The sequence below is a fragment of the Bubalus bubalis genome, chromosome 3, assembly GCF_019923935.1.
Source record: "Bubalus bubalis isolate 160015118507 breed Murrah chromosome 3, NDDB_SH_1, whole genome shotgun sequence".
Taxonomy (NCBI): domain Eukaryota; kingdom Metazoa; phylum Chordata; class Mammalia; order Artiodactyla; family Bovidae; genus Bubalus; species Bubalus bubalis.
In genome coordinates, this window is record NC_059159.1 from 51,928,103 (window position 1) to 51,950,649 (window position 22,547).

At 34.8% G+C, this 22,547-nt stretch overlaps 1 protein-coding gene across 10 annotated transcripts in view; it reads right to left on the minus strand.

The window, feature by feature from the left end:
* Positions 1-22,547, minus strand: part of BRIP1 (BRCA1 interacting helicase 1) — a 190,514-nt gene that overhangs the window by 124,983 nt on the left and 42,984 nt on the right. For all 10 annotated transcript variants that reach the window (XM_025281165.3, XM_044939611.2, XM_044939612.2 and 7 more), the window contains 3 exons: positions 10,643-10,933; positions 4,938-5,159; positions 2,602-2,801 (listed from right to left, as the gene is read on the minus strand). In XM_025281165.3, coding sequence (XP_025136950.1) covers positions 2,602-2,801; positions 4,938-5,159; positions 10,643-10,933 — 713 coding nt within the window. The remainder of the gene's footprint in view (positions 1-2,601; positions 2,802-4,937; positions 5,160-10,642; positions 10,934-22,547) is intronic.

A 22,547-nucleotide genomic window follows, 5' to 3' on the forward strand; every position in this document is an offset into this window, starting at 1 on the left:
ATGTCTGGGGGTGATTAACAAATTTTGCTTATTTAAAAACCTCAAAGTCAATGTAATTACAACACAACAGGCAGACAGAATAATAGTATGAGCAATGTTAGTGTGATAATTAGCAATCAGATGATATTGGGCCAGGATAAGAAGTCTGAATTCTATTCAGAGTAAAATGGGAAGATTTTAAATGGAGGATTTCAAATAGGAGAGATAATCTACTTTAAGCATTTAAAAGATGATTCCAGTTTAAAGGCAGAACGCATTATAGGAGAAAGGCAAAAATGAAAGGAGAGACCTATTAGGAGGCTGCCCTTGTGGCTCAGCTGGTACAGAATCCACCTGCAATGCGGGAGACCTGGGTTTGATCCCTGGGTCAGGAAGAACCCCTGGAGAAGGGAAAGGCTATCCACTCTAGTATTCTGGCCTGGAGAATTCCATGGACTGTATAGTCCATGGGGTCGCAAAGAGTCGGACATGACTGAACGATTTGCACTTCACTTCACTTCAACAGTGTTCTAGGGGGTTCCCAGTGGCACTAGTGGTCAAGAACCCCTGCAAATGCAGGAGACATAAGAGACACAGGTTTCATCCCTGGGTCAGGAAGACACCCTGGAGAAGGAAATGACTACCCACTCCAGTATCCTTGCCTGGAGAATCCCATGGACACAGGAGCCTGTCAGGTTAAGGTCCGTAGAGCTGCAAAAAGTCGGACACAACTGAAGTGACTCAGCACACGCATGCAGAGTGTTCTAGTTGAGAGATGATTCTGGGATGACAGATATGAGATTGAAGGATTTGGGATATATTGTGTAGGTGGCCTTTTTAAAACTTACTGGTGAATTGGATGAGGTGAGACAGTAATCAAGGATAATAGTTAGATTTTTGATTTGAAGAACTGGTTGGTGGTACCTGCTTAGATAAGGAAGACAGAGCAGGTGGGGTAAGTAGGGAAAGAAAGGAGTATTTTGGAAAGTTGAAATTTTATATCCAAACAGAGATAGAAAGCATAGTTGAGTAGATAAAAAGAGCATTCCAGGGAGAGACTGGGACAAATACAGATTCAGGCCTCGTCCGCACTGCTTTTGAGTTATGTAATTTAAGGAAAATGAAGAACTAGAAAAGAAATGAGTATCCAAGACCAAGCCCTAACACACTTAAATATTTAAACATCAAACAAATTAAGAACTATCAAAAGAAACTGAGAAAGAACGGACTGTGAGGAGGAAGAAAACCAGGAGGTGTCATAGAAGCTGTCTAAGGAAAACACATTCCCGTGTGTCTGCTTGTTCTCACTACTTCACTTCTGATACCTCTGGTCTCACATGCATGTCAGTTTTTTTCCCCCACACAAGCAATTCTCTGAGACATCAGATGGGTGTCCTATAATTCAATTCAATTTTGACACTAACTGAGTTTGCAGAGACCCCACAGATTAAGTACTCAGTCTCATTAGACTGTCCCTCCTCCCTCCCCCAGCCTCAGATGCCAGTTGCAAAAGTCCAGGTTGTCATATGTGCTTCTGACCAAATACCTGTTAAGTCAGAGGTTCCCACAACCCCCTCCTCAGGTTGGGCATTTACTAGAACAGCTCAGAAATCAGGGAAACACATTTACCAGTTTATTATATAATAAAGGATATAGATAAAAGTCAGATGCAAGTGATAAATAGGGTGAAGTCAGGAAGGTTGCTGGGCACAGAAACTTCTGTCCTTTTGTGCAATACACCACACTCCAAGTATATAGATGTGTTCACCAATGTAGAATCTCTCTGAAGCCTTTTTTTTTTTTTGGTATTTTTATGAAGACTTCATTACAAAGGCATGATAGAACATTAACTCATTATCCAGCCCCTCTTCTCTTTCCAGGGGGAGGTGGAGCTCAAAGTTCCAACCTTCTAAATATGGCTTGGTTTTTCTAGTGACTGGATCCATTCAGGAGCCCTTCAACCATCACCTCATTAGAATAAAAGACAGTCCTATCACCCAGGAAATCCCAGGGGATTTAGGAGTTCTGTCAGGAACTGGGGTCAAAAATGAAACAACAAAACAGAAGATGCTCTTAGTGCTCTTATCAATTAGGAAACTACAAAGGTTTTAGGAACTCTGTGCCAGAAACGGGCGACAGAGACGTATATATATTATTCCACAGAAGACAAAGACACTGTTCATAAAGGTGGTATTCAACAGCAACCAACACTGCTGAGAGGCTAAGTAAGATAACAGAAATAACCTTTGCATTGGGCCATCTGTGGACCTCTGGTGATCTTGATAAGAACAATCTCAGTAGAATTATGCATACAGAAACACTACAGGGATGGATGAGGAAAGAATGGGAAATGAGAAAATAGAATCAGCAACTACGGACAACTCTTTCAACATCTATGCTGTGAAACAGAAAGGACCAACTTCTACATAGTAAAAACACCTCAAGGAAAGACTTAATCAAAAGGAAAGTTTGGGCTAGGCTATCTCTATGTTTAACTGGCAAGGAACAATCCATTTCCCAAGTAGTCTGGTCCAAGTTTACTGATTATAAAATACTTGGCATAATAGAACATGTTTCCAATACAAAGGCAGCCAAATGACACTGAAAGACAAATGCTCTTACTTAATGAGGCTACAGCACACAGCTCGTAGGGGTTCATGATCTTTCTTCCTTATATTATAGTTAATCATACTATCTAGTTCATCCCGAGCAAACCGAAGCTGAACTTCCGTTACACTGTAACTTGCTGATTCCCGAGCACAGTCCTCAATGTTATGAGCTTCATCTAAAATGACAACCTGTTCTTTCAGATTGATGTCCATCTATAAGATAAAAGAGTTTTCTTGTAAAACATTTAGCAAAATGGATTTAACAGCAATAGGCAGGTCACTTCATTCAAAAATTCACACCACAGGCCAATATCACAAGTCCAACTACAGAAGTAACTGATTCTCAGTCTTAAAACTTGTAAAGCACTTAGACCAACCAAATATCTATAGAGTTTTCCATTTTTCACCCTCAAAATACTTGTAAACCTATCAACCAAAATAATACGTGTTAAGTGACCCAGGATCAAGGTATAGCTGGTTACACAAAGGATTGTTAAGGATCTTCAACATAACTTAAAAAGCAGAAGTTTTAAAAAACCTGATTTAAAAAAAATTTTTTAATCAAAAAAAATTTTTTAATAACAGCACAAGATTCAAAAGGCTCTCAAAATACTAATATATTATGTATCTGTTTCATTTTAGTCTTTTCTGCAATCCTTTAGAGAACTACTCTTCTCCAACACCCATGTGATATCGGTAGGACTGTTAATCTGTTAAGCAAGGTACCACTCTCATAATGTGGGTAGATTCAGAATCCAGGCCTGTCAATTAAATAAAGTATTCCATTCCTGTGTAGTCACACTAGTTCAAGAATGGGTATGAGATCCAATCTAGGCCATCCAGAGTCATTATAGGTGACTATCCTTTTTTTCCAGGTTACCTAGCTGGAAAAAAGCTAGCTAACTATAGTTATCACTGTTTCCACTGGGAAGAACTTGCCTGATTATAAAGCCACCACAATAGTCAAGTACTTTTTTCCTAAGTCCTACCAAAGCTGGGTTTGTGTCAATGGCAACTAAAAGAGTTCTAATACAAAATGTCACAAAGCAATTGCCACTGAGTTATTCTGAGGAACAATAATATACAGAGGGCTGGAGATGGCTGAGGGAAAAAAAATGAAGGAGTAGGAAATATACTGGGGTTTAAAAGATGAGTGGAATTTGGATTTGGACAGACAGAGAGTAGGGCAATTCAATACATAGAGGTGTAATCAAAAGCAGAGATACAGGAAAGAACAAGGTATCCTCAGGGGATTGTGAGGTAATTTTTCAAGTGCTCAAGTTGGAAGTCTGCAGCAGAAAAGGCTGAAAAGGCAGATTCAGGTTAGACCACTGATCATCTTGAGAAAGCTTGAGAAATATGGACTTTTTCCATATGAGATTTTTAAGCAGAGAAAAGATGTTATAAAAGTAATATTAGAAAGACTGACTTGGCATTGATATATACAGTTGGTCAAAGGAAAGAGACCTAGTTGAAAGGCAACCAAACAAAAGGATGTATAGTTGGAGGAGCTGAAGCCAAGGAGGCAGAAGGGGCTGAGAAGTCCTTGTGATAGGCTGTGTGCATGCTCAACCATAGGGGTATTAAATATAATGCCATTCATTTTGAACTTCCAGAAATAGAAAGCTAATGAGAGTTGTACAGTCAGTTCTAAAAAGAGCAGCAATAATATGCCGTTATTCATTCTTTATCTTATGCTGTAACAACTGGATGTCTCTAAGAACCAGGTAAATAAACATAAATGTTGTATCCAAAGTTCACTTATTCAAAGCTCACAAAAAATAATTTGCATAGTATGCATATTCTCCCAACGTACGTTCTTCAAAACATAGATTATTTAGATAAATATTTTATAATAATTCTGATTTATAGCTATCATAAAGTGATAGCTATAAATGAGTCTCAAATGGAGATAATTTTGCAGCCGAGGGGATATTTGGCAATGTCTGGAGACATTTTTGACTGTGACAACTGTGAGTATACTATTGGCATCTAATGTACAAAACCAGAGATGCTAATAAACATCCGGTAATGCACAGGACAGCCCACCACAACGAAGTATGTAGCCCAAAACGTCATTGCTGTCAAGGTTGAAAAATTCTTTTATAATTCCACTTCAGTACTAGGTCCTTAAAAGTACTTATTACTTTGATAATTAAAATGACAATGTCTAAAATTCATTTTTTAATATCCCCTAGAATACACTCTGAACATTCTAATCTGTTTATACATTTTTCATAAATTAAGTATAAAGTAAAAGGCATTAAAACATCTAAAAGTTTTTACATTCATCACTTATATCCCAATAAATAGGAAAAAAATTCTTTTAATTTTTACATATCTACTCACAGTTTCCCTTATCTGTGCATCTAGAAGATAGTTGTAGGGACAAAATATTATGTCAGCATTTTGCATTAGTTCTCGTGCTGTGTAATATGGACATGCCTTTAGTTTTCTCCCCAAGCTGACAAGTTCTTCTATATCCCAGGCCTTGTGCATCCCTTGGCAAGTCTGTAATGTGTGTTGATCACTCATTTTATGAACACCATGATAAAAATAGCAGGATTTTCCCTGAAAACAAATATGTACGGTTCAAACACTAGAACAGAAGAACTAAAACAAGTTTATCTCAGAATTTTTAAAACATCATTAAAGCCACAATATAAAGATTTAACAGAGGAGACAGAGTACACCAGGTCTATAATATAACCGTTTTAAAGAACTACATTAGCTAACTCAGATAGAGCTCCAGATCAGTACAGCTCTAGACACTCCAGATTAACTTGAGAAACATTTTTATTAAATTATCTTTAATTGAAGGATAACTGCTTTACAATATTGTGTTGGTTTCTGCCATACATCAACATGTATCAGCCATAGGTATACATATGCCTCCTCCCTCCTGAACCTCCCTCCCACCTCCCACACTTTCCCACCCCTCAAGGTTGTTACAGAGCCCCAGTTTGAATTCCCTGAGTCACACAGCGAATTCCCATTGGCTTTCTATTTTACATATGGTAGTGTATATGGAGAAACATATTTTTTAAGTATATTTGTTGTGACTTTGTTCTGATTAAAGTTTTATTAGGCAAAAATATTTCTGGAAGGATACATAAGAGCAATAGTATCACTGCTGCTGCTGCTGCTGAGTCGCTTCAGTCGTGTCCGACTCTGTGCGACCCCATAGACGGAAGCCCACCAGGCTCCCCCGTCCCTGGGATTCCCCAGGCAAGAACACTGGAGTGGGTTGCCATTTCCTTCTCCAATGCATGAAAGTGAAAAGTGAAAGGGAAGTCGCTCAGTTGTGTCCGACTCCTAGCGACCCCATGGACTGCAGCCCATCAGGCCCTCCATCCATGGGATTTTCCAGGCAAGAGTACTGGATAGTTGCTCTCAAAGATGAGAGCCAAATGACTTGGGATAGGACTGAGAGAGATTTTTCTCTATAGACATTTCTGTATCTTTTCAGTTTGAGCCATGAGACAGTACTACTTAATCAAATACAAATATTAATAAAAACAAAAGAAGGAAAAAAGAATGGAAAGTGGGAAAGAGGGAAGAAGAAATGTCCCAGGGGACAAAAGTATTCATCATATAAAATTGGAAAATACAAGTATACCAAAAATCTATAAATTACCTAAAATCCCACTATATCAAAAATGTACTATTAATATTTTGATGTATCTCATTTCAGATTTCTTCTCTATATATCAATACATCTCTGTAATGTGACCCAATATTAAAATGAGAACAAATCAAATTTTCCCCAGGTGCATGCACTGAGGATTACTGACAATCCAGTCACTAAGTGTTTTTTACAAAACTGGTACTGCCTTTTTTCTCATGGCCTATTTTATTGAAAATCTTATCAAATATGTCTTTTCATATCACTAAGTTTTTTTTCATTGTTGCTAACATATATTGGATTAATATGCCACATCTGATGAATCAGTTTATCACTGGATATTTAGACTGGTTTCAATTTTTGCTTTATAAATAATGCTGCAATAAGCAATTTTATGCCCATTTCTAAATATTTTCTTATCATACATTTTTAGAAACGGCATTATGAGATCAGAGAGTATATTTTTCAGTTTCTTGAAAACCGTATTGTCAAATTATCCTCCAGAAAATGTTTATGAACATTTTATATTACCCTTTTTCCACACCTTTATCAACATTATCTTTTTTTATTTTTGCCTATTTTAAAGGCAAAAATAGAATCTTCTTTCAGGTAATATCTACTAATGTCCTTTGCCATTCTATTATTGAAGTAAAAAAATTTTATTAACATATATACACTAATCAAAAATAAGATGTTTGATAAAACACAGTCCTAGCAAAGGCATCAAATTCTATTAAAAGGTGTATAAAATTAGAAGTATAAACTTCTACTTCTATTAGAAATACACAGGAAATTTAACTACCAAATAAAATTTCACCATTTATGTGATTATATATATAGTGCAATGTTTAATAGCTCCCACCAAATTGGAAATAAACTAAATATCTACCAACAGAGGATATGTTAAATAAATTCTGGCAAATTCATATAAATGGTATGTGCTATGCTTAGTTGCTCAGTTGTGTCCAACTTTGCAACTCCATAGACTGTAGGCCACTAGGCTCCTCTGTCCATGGGGATTTTCCAAGCAAGAATACTGGAGTGGGTTGCCATGCTCTCCTTCAGGGGATCTTCCCAACCCAAGGATTGAACCCAAGTATGGTCCTTAAAAAATGAGGTTGATTTGTCTTTGTGCTGATTTTTAAGCTTTAAAAATAATCTATACACATACATTACACAAAACATATATTATAAGTGTTTTAGAAGAATATACATAAAACTTTACAGTAGGTCCCTTAAAGAGATGGAAAGAACTGGAAAGAGAAATCGTCTCCTTTCATTTAATACCTTTCCATAATTTTGAGTCTCTAACCATGTATGTTAGTTTTTTCAATTGTCATTTGGTACTAGGTGGTGAAATAATGGGCCATTTTAATTTTCATTAATTTTATATATCAATAAAAAAATTAATGTGATTTTGAAATCTAATATTTATCTTTCCCAGTTTGTTTTTCTTAACCACTGGGGAGATGTATGTGCGTGTATGTGTATTTTTATCTACAAACCATCAAAAACAAAAATCTGTTTTTAAAATATTCATACATTATTACATATACAAAAATATCTAGACACTGCTAGAAATGGAGTAACTCATAAAAAGGTCATAACCTACAAAAGATGTCTGCAAATTCAAGGACAAGAAATGATCAGCTGAGGACTGCTAATTCAGCCATACTACTTATTGTTCCTCCAAGGTATTAAAAATAAGAATTAGAAAGGGCTCACCTAACCGTGTTCACTTGCTTCAATTTTGTATTATTTTCACTTACTTTATCTAATCTCTATTATTCCCTTTAATCCTTCATGCCATGTCAACTTCCCTATACCATATGCCACCATTTGTTTTTGTTTCTAATGCAGTGAAAACTGTAAGGGTTAAGAGAAAACTTGCTTTCTTTCTTCTGATTAGTTGTCTGTCACTGGGCAAACTTCAGGGCCCATCTTTCCCATGTGACTAGGCATCAAGAGTAGCTGAACTAGAAGCCTTTGAAGAGTTCTCCGACCACTGACTGCCATTTCTGAAGTTCTTTCTAGCTCTAAAATTCTATGATTTTGGGTCTAGAGACCCAAATATGGAAATATGTCAAGTATCTTTCATACTGACTTTGATATCAGATTGAGCTTAATAATGACATTCACCATTTCTTCATTCCAAGTACCTTTCATACTATTCTGAAAGTTTTTATTTGTACTGATAACAAAGTGATCACTAAGTTGCCTTCAAGTCTATGGTTATGGACTGTTAAATCTCATTTTAACAAAAAACAGATATTCTTCTATACCTAAAATAATTTTTTAGAATGATTTCTAGGGCTAGTTAAGATTTTTTTCTTAATTGAAACAAAATTTTACTTTTAGCAGATATGTGCATTGCTTTTCCAGTATAGGAATATAAAAGAAACAGTGAACAAAAACACATGTGCCTTTGGATCAAGCCAAAAAATCAGAAAGTTTACACTTTAAGGGCACTTAGAATGACACTGCTGTGCAGGCTGATAGCAAAACCAGAAAAGCTCATCCATTTTAGCAGTGTAATATAACCCAGAGGGGAGTCTGTCAATTGAAGTGTTATCACACTCTAAACTCTTTTTCACTTAAACTGTCAGTTATCTATTTATCATTTCTCTTTGGTAATTCAGCCACAGTAAACATAGACACCTTTAGTGACTTTGTAATTGGCCCTCATTACAATACCAAATTACCCTTATGGCTTGGGAACAAGAAAGAGAATGCTCATGTATGCCTTATGAGCTAGCCATTCTGAGGCAGAATTAGGTCAAGACAAATGCAGATAGCTTCAATTATTTATATTGTTAATATTCAAAAATAAAATATTTGTTTACTTTAAAACAGAACCTGAAGGCCAGTGAAATGTTCTGAATATTCAAGTCTATTTGATTTTTATTTTTACAAGATTCAAACTTAGGAGAGTAAAGATCAATCAAAAGACATAACCAGCACTGCAGGATTCTAAAAGATTACATAAAATATTTGCTTTCAATGCATAATCACATGATAAGTTTCTCAATAGCAACTAGCAAAAAATAATGACTATGCCAGCAAATCTTTCTGCACAGACTAAAAACAAATTTCAAGCATTTGAGGAATTTAGTAGATCAGTTAGCCACATATGGAAAGAAGTCTACTTAAGTATAAAATTTATGGGTTTTTATCATGAAGAGCCTTTTCTCTATTTTATTATTTTTTTAACATTCAGCTTTTTAATATTTTTATCTCTCTTTGAAGAGAACTTTTTAAATATACAGTGAAAAGATTGCACAATTCCTCAGTTAGAAAGAATATATATGGAAACAAATATGATCATACAATTTTAACAATGGTTTTGATTCAGTTATTCTGTATTCTCTTCTTGATTCTAAAAAAGTCACTTAAGTTTTTCCACTGAAGCCCCTTAGTACTTATATTTTATATTATCTATTGGGTTTGTGTATCTATTGAGGCTTCTTTTGATTAATTCCAATAAAGGTTGAATAAATTTCATATAATAATAGGAAGCACTGAAAAAGAAAAGCATAATACAAAATAATCTATTCACATTATACATTAGGGGATGATATACAGCTAAATGAAACTAGAGTCTAAGAGGCTATAGCTCTTAGACTTTTGTGTAGAACCAACTATGCTGGTTCGACAAAATACAGAAATACACAACTTTCAAAATATATTAAAATATCATTGGTCATTTCATATACTATCAATTTATGGTTCAACTATAATTTCTGGGTATAATTCCAGACTTGTAACTTCAATTTTAGAGTAAACTAGTTATCTAACTGGTACACAGACACTAAACTAATACTGGCAAAATATTATCAAAAAATCATGACTTTAGTGAGATTTATTTATTTCCACCTAGCCAAAATTCATATTATTCTAAATTTCCCCAGAAAATTTCAAATCCATAAATAATATATCTTTAGTTAATAATTTACTGTAATTTTTAAAAGAAGTTTATACTAATCAGAATGATGAGACAGTGAAATCATTACATTTCTCAATTCAAAAACATTTTAAAATTTGCCCAGAGATGGTGTATGCAAATTACCTTATTCTGAAATTTTTTAATATGTAAAATATATCAATCAGATCTAGTTAGGCTAAATCACTTAAATGTTTTTTTCTCATTTGATCTCTATGTTTGACTATTTTTGAAAGAAGAAATTAAGACATGGAAATTAATTTTCAAGGAATTAAATATCCCCACGTTTTAGCACAAAAACTCATAATTTTAAACTTGAATAAAAGATTTCCTTATGGTAAAATTATTTTTTAAAAAATATCAACATTAGCAATCAATCTGACTTAAGTTATCACTGTAAATGTACATATAAAATGAACACATTAAAAATGGAGTAATTTTTATCTTTTCAGTCTAATTTTTTGCCTAAAATAAATGAACTTAACTCACATTTTTTCCATCCAGCAATTCCATGCACTTTTCATTTCTGTTGAAGTTACCCATTACTTCCGGATGGATACAAGTATGATCCCTGCTGGAAAGAATAGTCATCGGGACCCCTGAGTATGCTGTTCTCTGGAGCTCTCTAGTAATCTGAGCAATCTGCTTGTGTGTGCGTGTCCCAAAATATATTTTGGGTATCTTGAACTTCCCCCCATGATCCTTCTTAGTGGTATTTGAAGAATCTTCACTGTTTCCTTGTTTGGTAGAACAACAGCACCTAGAACAGTGACCAGGGGGCTGTAACAAAGGAAAGAAAAGATGACTATTGTCTGGACTACCATAAAATTTTTATCAAACTTTTCATGGAATCAAAACTATAAGTAGCGAATCACAGTTGCCAAACAATGGGAAATTCCATAATGTCACATCATCTAAAATTTGCCTTTAAAGAAAAAGCTGCAAATTCAATTTCAAATTGGTTCTCTTTCACTCTTGAGTTATAAATGTTTCCATATTTGCATTGTTTTCTAACATACTACTCCAACTCTCAAATTCCAAATGTTTTAAGTACATTTTAATTCTCCTCTTTCATAAATTATAAAACTAAGACAAAACGAAAGACAATTTTCATTTTTGCTTAGGCTTCAAGTGAATTGTGATATTACAGTTTAGATTTAAGAGTGTTATTTTTCTTCACAGCACAATCCATTCAAATATCCTTTAATAAACCAGTACTTTAAAAAGCATTTTAACATAACTTACAAAAGAACAGAAACATCAAGCTGAATTTAAATCATCACTCAAAAACAATAAGAGAAAACTATTCTCTAGCAAAAGTATGAAAATGAATGCAAATTATTAATATTTAATAATGAAGACAGACTGCTTGTGTGGAACAAGTATATCTGAAATTCAATTACCGGTCATCAAATATAAATCCATCAGTACAATTATCATTCAAGATAGCTTTTCCTAGACAATTTTACTCAATTCAGTTTCATAATTAAAAGTTATATAAATGGCTCCTTAAATATACCATATGGAACATCAGGAGTACATTATAATATTTACCTGGCTTTTCTGTATTTCCAAACTCAAATATTAAAAAAAAAATAGCTTAATGCTATATATTAGAACACACTGGTTCTTAATAACTACTCTCTTCTCAACCTCAGTTACTATACAAATGAGACAGAATGCAGCCTCCTTTAAGAGAAAGATTAAGAAACGGTTAGTTTATAGGAATGGTCACTGATAGGGAAAAATACTAAATAGCACAGTAGCTTAAGAGAACTTGTACTAGAGAGTTTAAGTTTAGTAGAACAAACACTCCATTTAACTGAAGTTTTTTTTTTTTAATTATAATCAGTAAGATTAGCCTTCATAAACAAATGCTAAGTCTTAGCATGTTACACCACAATACTGGGGATCAAGCTGTCTTTTAGCCTCAACTCAGTGGAAAAGCAAGTTCGAATTACTCCCAGTCTCACTCAACCTTGTCCGCCATTAAATATTACAATACATGATAGAATGGATGTAAATGTGACCCTTCTGGAGCTGTCACTCACTGGGATAAAAGGTTCACTGATGTGCCAAATAAACAGTCAGTCAAAGCAGATAAAGTTACAGCCATGCTGGAATTGTTACATTCCCCTCTCAGGTTGCCAGTAACAGCAGATATCATTACAGAGTGCTGCCACATTAAATAGCCAGTTCCAAATATCCTGCCTTCTATATTGAATAATTACTTATTCACTGAAAGGATAAAAGAAGAGTTATGAATGGGGCTCTTGTCAACAGTGAGGCAGGAAACAGCTGACATGTGGTTTATGTTACATATGTTGCAATATCTAACAATTTCTGGTCACACAGAAAATGGAATGCAAATTATATCATGGTATTTCTGACTGAATTCCTTTTTGTCCTTTTCAATGATCAAATTAATTAACTTAGTAAAAGAATTAAGGTAACTCTTGGTAGCAGAATTAGTTTATTTTCATATTTTCAATCTTTTTACTCAATTATATCTCTTTCCCATGATACAGTTAAATTCATTGTGAATACTAGAATGCTAGGCCCAATGCACTACGATATTCTCTACGGATATATACAAGCCTAAAAGTAATTCAATAAAGTAGTCTTTTTCACATGGCTTGGAAAACCTACTTTTTGATATGATACTTTTCAACATGAATTCCACTTAAAGCTTTAGGATATACTCCTTTTATTTTCATTCTGCTATTTTTCTAAACAAAAAATTCAAACGTTATAGAAAAATACAAAATAAGTCAACCACCACATATAACTAGCAGATCCTCCTATATGTATCTTTCATATTTTTCCAATAAAAAAGGATGCTGTTATACAGTCTTATAACTTTCTGCTTTGCATTCAAATAGTTTAATTTTAAAAGCAGTATTTGCACTAATAATTTTTTAAAGGGATCTGCTTACCTTAAAATGTTATACTAACAGCATAACTAACAAAAGCAAAAGATACAGGACTTGTTTTAGAAAGTTCTTACTAGAGCAGCTTTATTTATGTACCTTAAATGTGTTTTTCACTCCGTAATTGAAAAAAAATTATAAAACAGAACTAATTTTTATGTTAAAAATGTTTTATGTTTGTTAAATCTTCAAGTGTTCTGAATTATACAATTTATGAAATCAAGGGTAACTCCTCAAGATGATGGTTTTCAGTGAGTGGCTGGGCAAGTAGAGTAGAAGACAGAAACTAAGAAAGTTGATTCTTATTTATTTGCAGATTTAAAGAGAAATTACTTCTTCAGAAGTGATCTTCTATTGAAGTTCCTATTTAAGGGATTTGGTATAATCATAGTTGAAGATGGAAAACACTGAACGCAATAATAGAACAGAGGCTTAAAAAAAACACAATTATTTAGGACCAAAAGAGAATTATCTGTACCAAAATCACCAACTTTCAATTTTGTATGAAAACAGAGAAAGAATCCTGAAAACAGCAATGATAAGAACTCATAAAATCCTCTAGTTCAAAATTAGGCTAATATTTTCTGGCCTCTCTCTGAAACTCTTTGACCTAGGGATCTTAAAACAACAGGTGAACAAAATTAAGTATTTTTCACCAAGTAATTCTCCTGCTGACAGATGATCAAGTTTACCTCCCACAAGGATATTTTCCTTTTGTTTTTGCTCTTTAAATTTATATAGATTGTATCAGGAAACTGGAGAATAAATTAAAAAGTATTCTTTCTCATCTAATATATCTAAACCTCAAGAAAGATAAAACACATAGGCTCCCCAAACCTGAAATCTCTAAGAACTGTTAAGTAGCAATATCATATGGTAGAACTAATCTCTTTAAGAGATGACTTCTTTTCCCATAGCTGGAAACTGTCTAGAGTTCCTTTTCTTCAACAAAAGGCAAGAAAACTTAACCCAAATAACAGCCCCCAAAAAATCTACTATCATAAGAGATGTGGATGTGACAGTTGTATTAGTTCCACGTGTAGGAGTCAACTGTTTAAAAATACATTTCAAATCTACAGTAGCCAAAAATTGTTCTTAGGAGCAACCAGGGATTTTAGAAAATTATCTTTGTGTCCAGCAATTTCTATTTATTCCCTCTCTTCTCAGACTATATAGATATGCATTAATGTTTTTTGAAAGGATAAAGAATGAATATAATATTTGATCTTGAAAGGGCAACTTCTGAGTCCTTGCCACTATTCCTTTCACAAGGTTATAATCAGAAATAGATTAAGATAACTGTGTCAACCTCTAAAGTTTCATAGCTCTCGCCAACCTTTCCCCTGAACAACAATGAAAATTACTGTGTTAAAATTACTATATTTACTTGGAAAAATAAAAATTAGCATGGTGACTAAATATGCCTAAAAAAGGATAATAATAAAGGAGTAGTGAGAAATGACTGCATTGTCAGAAAAGTTATTTTGTGAGTTCATAAATCAGGGGAGTATCTAAACAGAGTCTATGAAATGAATTCTAAAAGTAAGCATAAAAGGATGTTAAATATGAAAAATTAGCACATAAAGAAGTAGAGGGGGAAAAGACCAGAAAGAAGCTTATCTGCATGAAATAGAGAAAACTAGGTCCATGAAACAGTAACATACTTTTCCATATGTGCATGCATTGTCTTTCAACCACACTGCAAATTCCTGAGGACAGAAACTATGTCTTACGTTACTTCATATACTCATTCATTGAGCATGGTATTTTGCATATAAGTGTAACTTAATTTTTTTAATTGATGGATTGTGACTAATGTCCCTAAACCAAATACTGTACCCATGTACCACATTTTATTTATCTGTAGATGTTTAATAGATGCCCAAATTTTACTTCTTCACATATCAAAAAGTAACCTCAAAATAAAAAGGTTAGCTTTAAAAAAAAAGTACAGGACAATTTGTTATTTTTCAAGAACAAAAAGAAAAATCATCTTGTTATGTTAATATTTGGGCCACTTTAGTTGTGAGTGGCAAACACATATCCTGATATATTCATTTAATAACTATCATTTATTAAGGCTGTCCCTGTGCTAAGCACTCTACATGTACTATCTCACTATCTCATTCATTCATCTATCCATCCATCCATTCATTCATTCAAGAAACATTAGAATTCCTGACATTATTAGGCCAAATAGACAATGACAAAGATCATTTCATCCCACTGACCAAGAGATCTTCACTTTTTAATTGTTCTACAAGGTGTGTTATAGGAGATTATCAATACCAGTTTCACTTAGTACTCTAAGTGCATTATTTTCTGAATGCAATTACAAAATATTCTTAAGTATAAGCTATAAAATTTACTTCATAAAAATCATTTTAACTTATTATTAGTTGACAGTTAAGTCAAATATTTTCTAACAAGATGGACATTATGTTCCACAAGGGGGAAAAACAAAAATTCTTCAGTTGAGAGACTGTTTAGAGCAAGCATCACACTCTTTCTACAAAGGACCAGAGAGGAAATATTCTAGATTGTATGTGTCATAAAATCTCTGTCCCTATATACAGAAAAATATCTTTAGGACCTCAATATAGGGAAGGATTTCTTAAACAATACACCAAAAGCACAACAGACTGAAAACAATCTTGAGAAGACACATATGCTGTATATAACCAACTGAGGATCAGTCTTCATAACACATAAAGAATTCCAACAAACCAATTTTTTAAAAGCCCAATAGAAGAATAAGAATCCAAGAACAAAAAAAATCACAGGAGAGAAAAGCAGAAAACCCAACAAACATCTGAAAAGATGTACAACCCGATGTTCTTTTAGAAAGAAAGAAAGAAAGAAAGTGAAGTCGCTCAGTCGTGTCCGACTCTTTGCAACCCCATGGACTGTAGTCTACCAGGCGCCTCTGTCCATGGGATTTTCCAGGCAAGAATACTGGAGTGGGTTGCCATTTCCTTCTCCAGGAGATCTTCCCGACCCAGGGACTGAACCTGGGTCTCCTGCATTGTAGGCAGACGCTTTACTGTCTGAGACACCAGGGAAACTAATTAGGAAAATGCAATTAAAACCCTAATTGTATTTCATTTACATTCACCAGACTGGGTGTCAGAAAAGATATAAACCAACTCTCTTAAACACTGCTGATCCAAGTATAAAGTGACATAATCACTTTGAAGAACAAGTTGGTGATACAGTGCTATCAAATATATACAGACCCCTGGCCCAGCATGAGCCTGCTAGTCATACATGCTAGTGACAGACTTGCAGATTCAGAGAGAGACAACAGGGATACTCTTTGTAGTACTGTTTTAATAGTGAGGAAAATAAGCTAAATGTGTCAGCAAAAGAATAAGTAAATAAATTGTGGAGTCTATCAACGGAATACTGTAAATAATTAAAAAAAAAATACAAACCAGAGTTCTATGCATCAACATAGATAAAGATCAAAAAAAGTGTTGAGCAGGTTAAGTGTGACTTATATAAAATTTTATTTTCCCCATAAACTTCCAAACAAACTGATGATAGGAATAAAACTATAAAAACGTTAGGTAAAAAATTAGGAATCCCCACTACAGTAGATAATCCTTGGAGCTAAGGAACGTAGTACATACATAACACACCTACAAAATGCTAAAAAGTGCTTCAAATGAAACCTAAAACAGCAAATATACAGGTTGCTCCTCAGCAGCTTAATACCTAACAGAACAACTATCATCTTAATCTCGCCTGACTAAAATTTTCAGCTTAAATGATTAGGAAATAGACTCCTAATTTACATCCATGTATTGTTACAGAGGAGAGAGTTTGGGATCACCCGGAAACTACAAACACAATTTTGTATACATTTTTAGAAAGTGAGTCCATAACTTATCATTATGTGCTCACAGAAGACTGTGACTTATTTGGGTGAGGACCTTATTCCAGAATTTATGTCTGATTTTACAAAGAAAATAAAATAGAAATAGCATTTTATTTACAATGAACTTGCTTAGTCACATTAATTCTGTAAAGAAATAAACAACTTGATAGTCCAAAGAAGATAATTTTATAAAGATTCCTCTACTGCTTGTAAATTAATTTCTCTTTTAATGTTTGTTAATTATGCAATATTAACAAAATTCTATAACATTTAGTTCACTAATGTTTATTGCTAACTCCATTTTATAGATGAAAAAATAAAATCTGAAGTTCTTCAAGTGGCTACAAAATTCATGATAGATTTGTGAGAAGTTAGAATTCATAACCTTAAACCTTAAAGTTTTAATTAACAAGATCATTTTTAATCTACCATTTAACTTGACAAAAAGAAAAGCAAAATACTGCCCTTTTTTATTTCCAAACATCACGCACATGAAGAACTAGTGGTAAAAACAAGTCAATGAATACTGAATTATACTTTGAGGCATATGAAAGAAGGTTTACTGTTAATCTTTATCAACCATTTGCTGTTGTCCACGCCATCCGAAGAGGTACTGAATGCCTGTTGTGCAAAATCTCATGTAGGCACACACTCTAGTTAAGATAGCAAAAGTGACATAACTATACCGTTTCAACTATTCTTTTTAAAAAATTCAAACAGTAGTACTCTACTGCCACAGTTTCATGATTAAACTGCACAAGGCAGCTGTTTATCTACTTACAGCAACCAGCAGGTGAACCTGATTCAATATTTATCACAGGCTTTCACAGATCACTGCTAACCAAGCAAACATTTTAATTAAGCTGGAACTTGCTTCAAAGAGCTCATTCAAGATGTCAATCAGCAGGTAAGGGATCAGATACAGTGTCAGGTGAGAGTGTGTAATACAAATCCACAACTTTCTTCATCCCATCGCTGTAAATTAGCCTGCTCTAAAGTTCAGATTCTGATTGTAACAGACTGCCAGTCTCCTGGAATGTGTAACTGAAGTCACTCAAATTCTATTGTGAAGGTTGTAAGCAATATGTTAAACTGCAGTGGGCTAGCACATTAAGACAGATCCTTTTCACGGTTGTTTTTTGATACCATAAGTGTCTGTTACCCTACTCTCCACTTACTGTTTACTTTCTTGCCTACTGTAAATGGGAATTCCTTAAGACAGCTGCCTCAGTTTCTGAGTTTATAACCAAGAACACCCCAAAGTGGTATAATTTTTAATCTACATTTATACTAGAACAATCATATTTCTATAAGACTTCTCAGTTTAAGAACAAATATAAAGCTGACCAACCTGTACAGAGCAACAGTCCTCCTGGAACAGTAGCACTTTATACAGATGTGACTACAGCAACGAGTCTCAAAGTATAGCAAAGAGTCACACTGACCAACTTCATGAGAAATACCTGGGGTGTTTATTGATACAACAACAAAAAAAAAAAGGAAAAAAGAATCAAAGAAAGGAAATGGGGGAGAAAAAGGAAAGTTCTTCCTTAGAGAAGAATGCTACTAAAAATTGTAAATAGAATGGTAAAATCTTAAAAATCACTATTTTACAACTGCCATGTAATAGTTGATTCCTACAAGGTACATAAATGGATGCTAAAATCACTGGATAAATGTTGTTGGGAAACAAGAGACTCACATAAACTCCAAGTATCACTCCAAAGATTACTTCTTAATTACAAAAGAAAAATATGCCTTTATAATGCAGACCAAGTAGTCGATTTGTAACACTAGCAGTAGGCAGACAAACTGGCATCATGCGCCTCTTGATATGCTATAGTAGGAAATATATTTATGTACTTTTCTTGAATAAAACTACATGATTATGAAATCTAAACAATCAAGCCATGACTCAAAAAGAACCTAGGAATACAGAAACAGTGGTAAAACGATATATTATTTAGTTGGTGAAAATTAATCCAACTGAACCCTTATGATATTTGCAGTTATATATTTTACTTCAAAAATCCTTTGGGATTGTCTGACATTTTTATCTTCTCCTTTATCATACAGTATTTTGGCATTTTTAAAACTTTTTTCAATTAATCTTTTAAAATGAGAAAACAAAGCCATCCTGTGATGTCACCTTCTACATACTGACCAAAATGCTATAAATGAAAGAGATTTTTGCTTCTTTCACCACCGTTAAAAATTAGTAGACAAATTTTTCAGTACATAAGCCTCTAAAGCAGCACTAGTTGCCACAGAGCAATAAGCCTGTGCACCACAACTAATGAGCCCATGAGCCGCAACCACTGAGCCTCTGTGCTGCAACTCTGAAACTCACACTCCCTAGATCCTGTGATCTGCAACAAGAGAAGCCAGCCAATGAGAAGCCAGTGCACTGCAACAAAGAGTAGCCCCACTCGCTGCAACTAGAGAAAGCCTGCTCACAGCAAGGAAGACCCAGCGCAACCAAACAAATAAATAATTACTTAATTAATGAGGAAAAAAGATTTGTAAATGGACAATAAGCACATGAAAAGATGCTTAACATCACTAATCATTAGGAAATGCAAACCAAAACCACAAAGACATAGCATTTCACATCCATTAGGATGGTTATAATTTAAAAAGAAAACAGAATACAGAATAGAAAATTACAAGTGCTTGGCAAGGATGTAAAGAAACTGGAACCTTCCTGACAATTCCCTGGTGGTCCAATGATTAGGGCTCCATGTTCCACTGCAGGCAGCACAGGTTCAATCCCTGGTCAGGGATCTAAGATCCCACACACCTCAAGACACAGCCAGGAAAAAACAAAAAACGGAACCTTCCTACATTGCTGGTAGGAATATAATATACTGTAGTCGCTGTGGAAAATACGATAGAAAGTCCTCAAAAAATTAAACAGAATTACCATGTGATCCAGTAATCCCACCTCTGGGTATATATCTGTAAGAAGTGAAAGCAGAGATGGACACAAAGATAATTGTACACCAGCATTCATATATTCACAATATTGGCATATGCACAATAGCCAAAAGAGGAAAACAACTCAAATGACCACTGAAGCATGAATGGATAAACAAAATGTGGTATACAGGCATTGAACAGATTATTACTTAACCATAAAAGGGAATTCTGACCCATGCTATAACATGGATGAACTCTGAAGACATGAAATAACACAGATACAAAAGGACATACATTGTACAATCCCACTTACATGAGGTTCCAGAGTAGTTAAATTCACAGACAGAAAGGAGAATGGTAGTTATGCAGGGGCTGAGGCAAGGGAGAACAGGAGTTATTGTTAAGTACAGAGTTTCAGTTGGGAAGATAGAAGAATTCACAAAAAGGTGAATAGAATAGATTTAATGCCACTGAACTGAACACAAAAAATGGTTAAAATGGCAAATTTTGTTATGTACACTGTATCATATTTTTAAAAAAATGAACAGAAAAATCTGTTACCAGCAGGGCCATACTACAAATGTTAAACGAAGCCTTTTAAGCTATAAGAAAAATTATACAAGATAGAAACCTGAATCTACATAAAGGGATGAAGGGAATTAGAAAAAGGAAATAAGAGGATGAAGGAAAAAATAATTTTTGTGATTTGTAAATTTATTTAAAAAACGGAGGTAGACTTCTGGTTTCCATTTTTTATATAAATAGCTTGGAAGCTGCCACTCTATCCTGACAGATAAAAGGCAAAAAAACTGAAACATCAATAACTTTTCCTGGATTTGTGAGAGAGGGGAGGACAAACCATTGCCTTTAAGATTAGGAGACAGGTGAATACAGGAAGTAACAGCTTACTGGAGCAGCAATACCAGGGAAAACCAGTGCAGGAACAAGTGCTGGGCTAACAAAGCCTGAACTGCAAATGATGAACTGCTACAGACTCAATATGCATGACTCTCTTAGTTAAAAATCTAGGGGCACTTAGTCATGGAGGGCTCCCAAATATTGTGAGAGTTATGTCTAGGAGCCAGATCACGTTCCCTCAACATACAGGGGAGAAAAACACCCTTGTGCACCCAGTAATGGGAGGGGGAAGGGAACCATTTTGAAATATACCAGAGCACTAGGGTTTTCTTAACAAAGCCTGCTCTCAGGGGAAACTGAGGCAGCTGTGTTAAGGAATTCCCATTTACAGTGAGTAAGAAAGTAAACAGTAACAATGTTTTTCTAATACCATATTATGAACATGACTGTAATACTTTATGCCTTAAAAATTGAATGATGATTGATTCACTAGTGTATAGGTCAGGCTACTGTGAAGCAACTGTATCAATTACACTAAATTACCATAAAGAAATCATATCATAAAGCTTTTTCAATATCAATGTACAAATTTTTATACCTCTAAACAAATACAAATTATTTTTTCACATTATCTTTTCATTTTATCTAGTGTTAGAAATACAGATAACATCTACGGTGTTTTGTATCATTTAAGATAGCATTTTTGTAGGAAATGACTTACATTGATGCTTCATCTTATAGATGATGCAAACTTACAGTAGTGGTCCAGTTCAGTTCAGTCGCTCAGTCGTGTCTGACTCTCTGTGACCCCATGAATCGCAGCACGCCAGGCCTCCCTGTCCATCACCAACTCCCGGAGTTCACTCAAACTCACATCCATCAAGTTGGTGATGCCATCCAGCCATCTCATCCTCTGTCGTCCCCTTCTCCTCCTGCCCCCCAATCCCTTCCAGCATCAGGGTCTTTTACAATGAGTCAACTGTTCACATGACGTGGCCAAAGTATTGGAGTTTCAGCTTCAGCATCAGTCCTTCCAATGAACACCCAGGACTGTTGTCCTTTAGGATGGACTGGTTTGATCTCCTTGCAGTCCAAGGGACTCTCAAGAGTCTTCTCCAACACCACAGTTCAAAAGCATCAGTTCTTCGGCGCTCAGCCTTCTTCACAGTCCAACTCTCACATCCATACATGACCACAGGAAAAACCATAGCCTTGACCAGACGAACCTTTGTTGGCAAAGTAATGTCTCTGCTTTTGAATATTCTATCTTGGTCATAACTTTCCTTCCAGTGAGTAAGCGTCTTTTAATTTCATGGATGCAGTCACCATCTGCAGTGATTTTGGAGCCCAGAAAAATGAAGTCTGACACTGTTTCCACTGTTTCCCCATCTATTTCCCATAAAGTGATGGGACCAGATGCCATAATCTTTGTTTTCTGAATGTTGAGCTTTAAGCCAACTTTTTCACTCTCCACTTTCACTTTCAACAAGAGGCTTTTAGTTCCTCTTCACTTTCTGCCATAAGGGTGGTGTCATCTGCATATCTGAGGTTATTGATATTTCTCCCAGAAATCTAGACTCCAGAATGTGCTTCCTCCAGTCCAGGGTTTCTCATGATGTACTCTGCATAGAAGTTAAATAAGCAGGGTGACAATATACAGCCTTGACATACTCCTTTTCCTATTCAGAACCAGTCTGTTGTCCCATGTCCAGTTCTAACTGTTGCTTCTTGACCTGCATACAAATTTCTCAAGAGGCAGATCAGGTGGTCTGGTATTCCCATCTCTTTCAGAATTTTTCACAGTTTA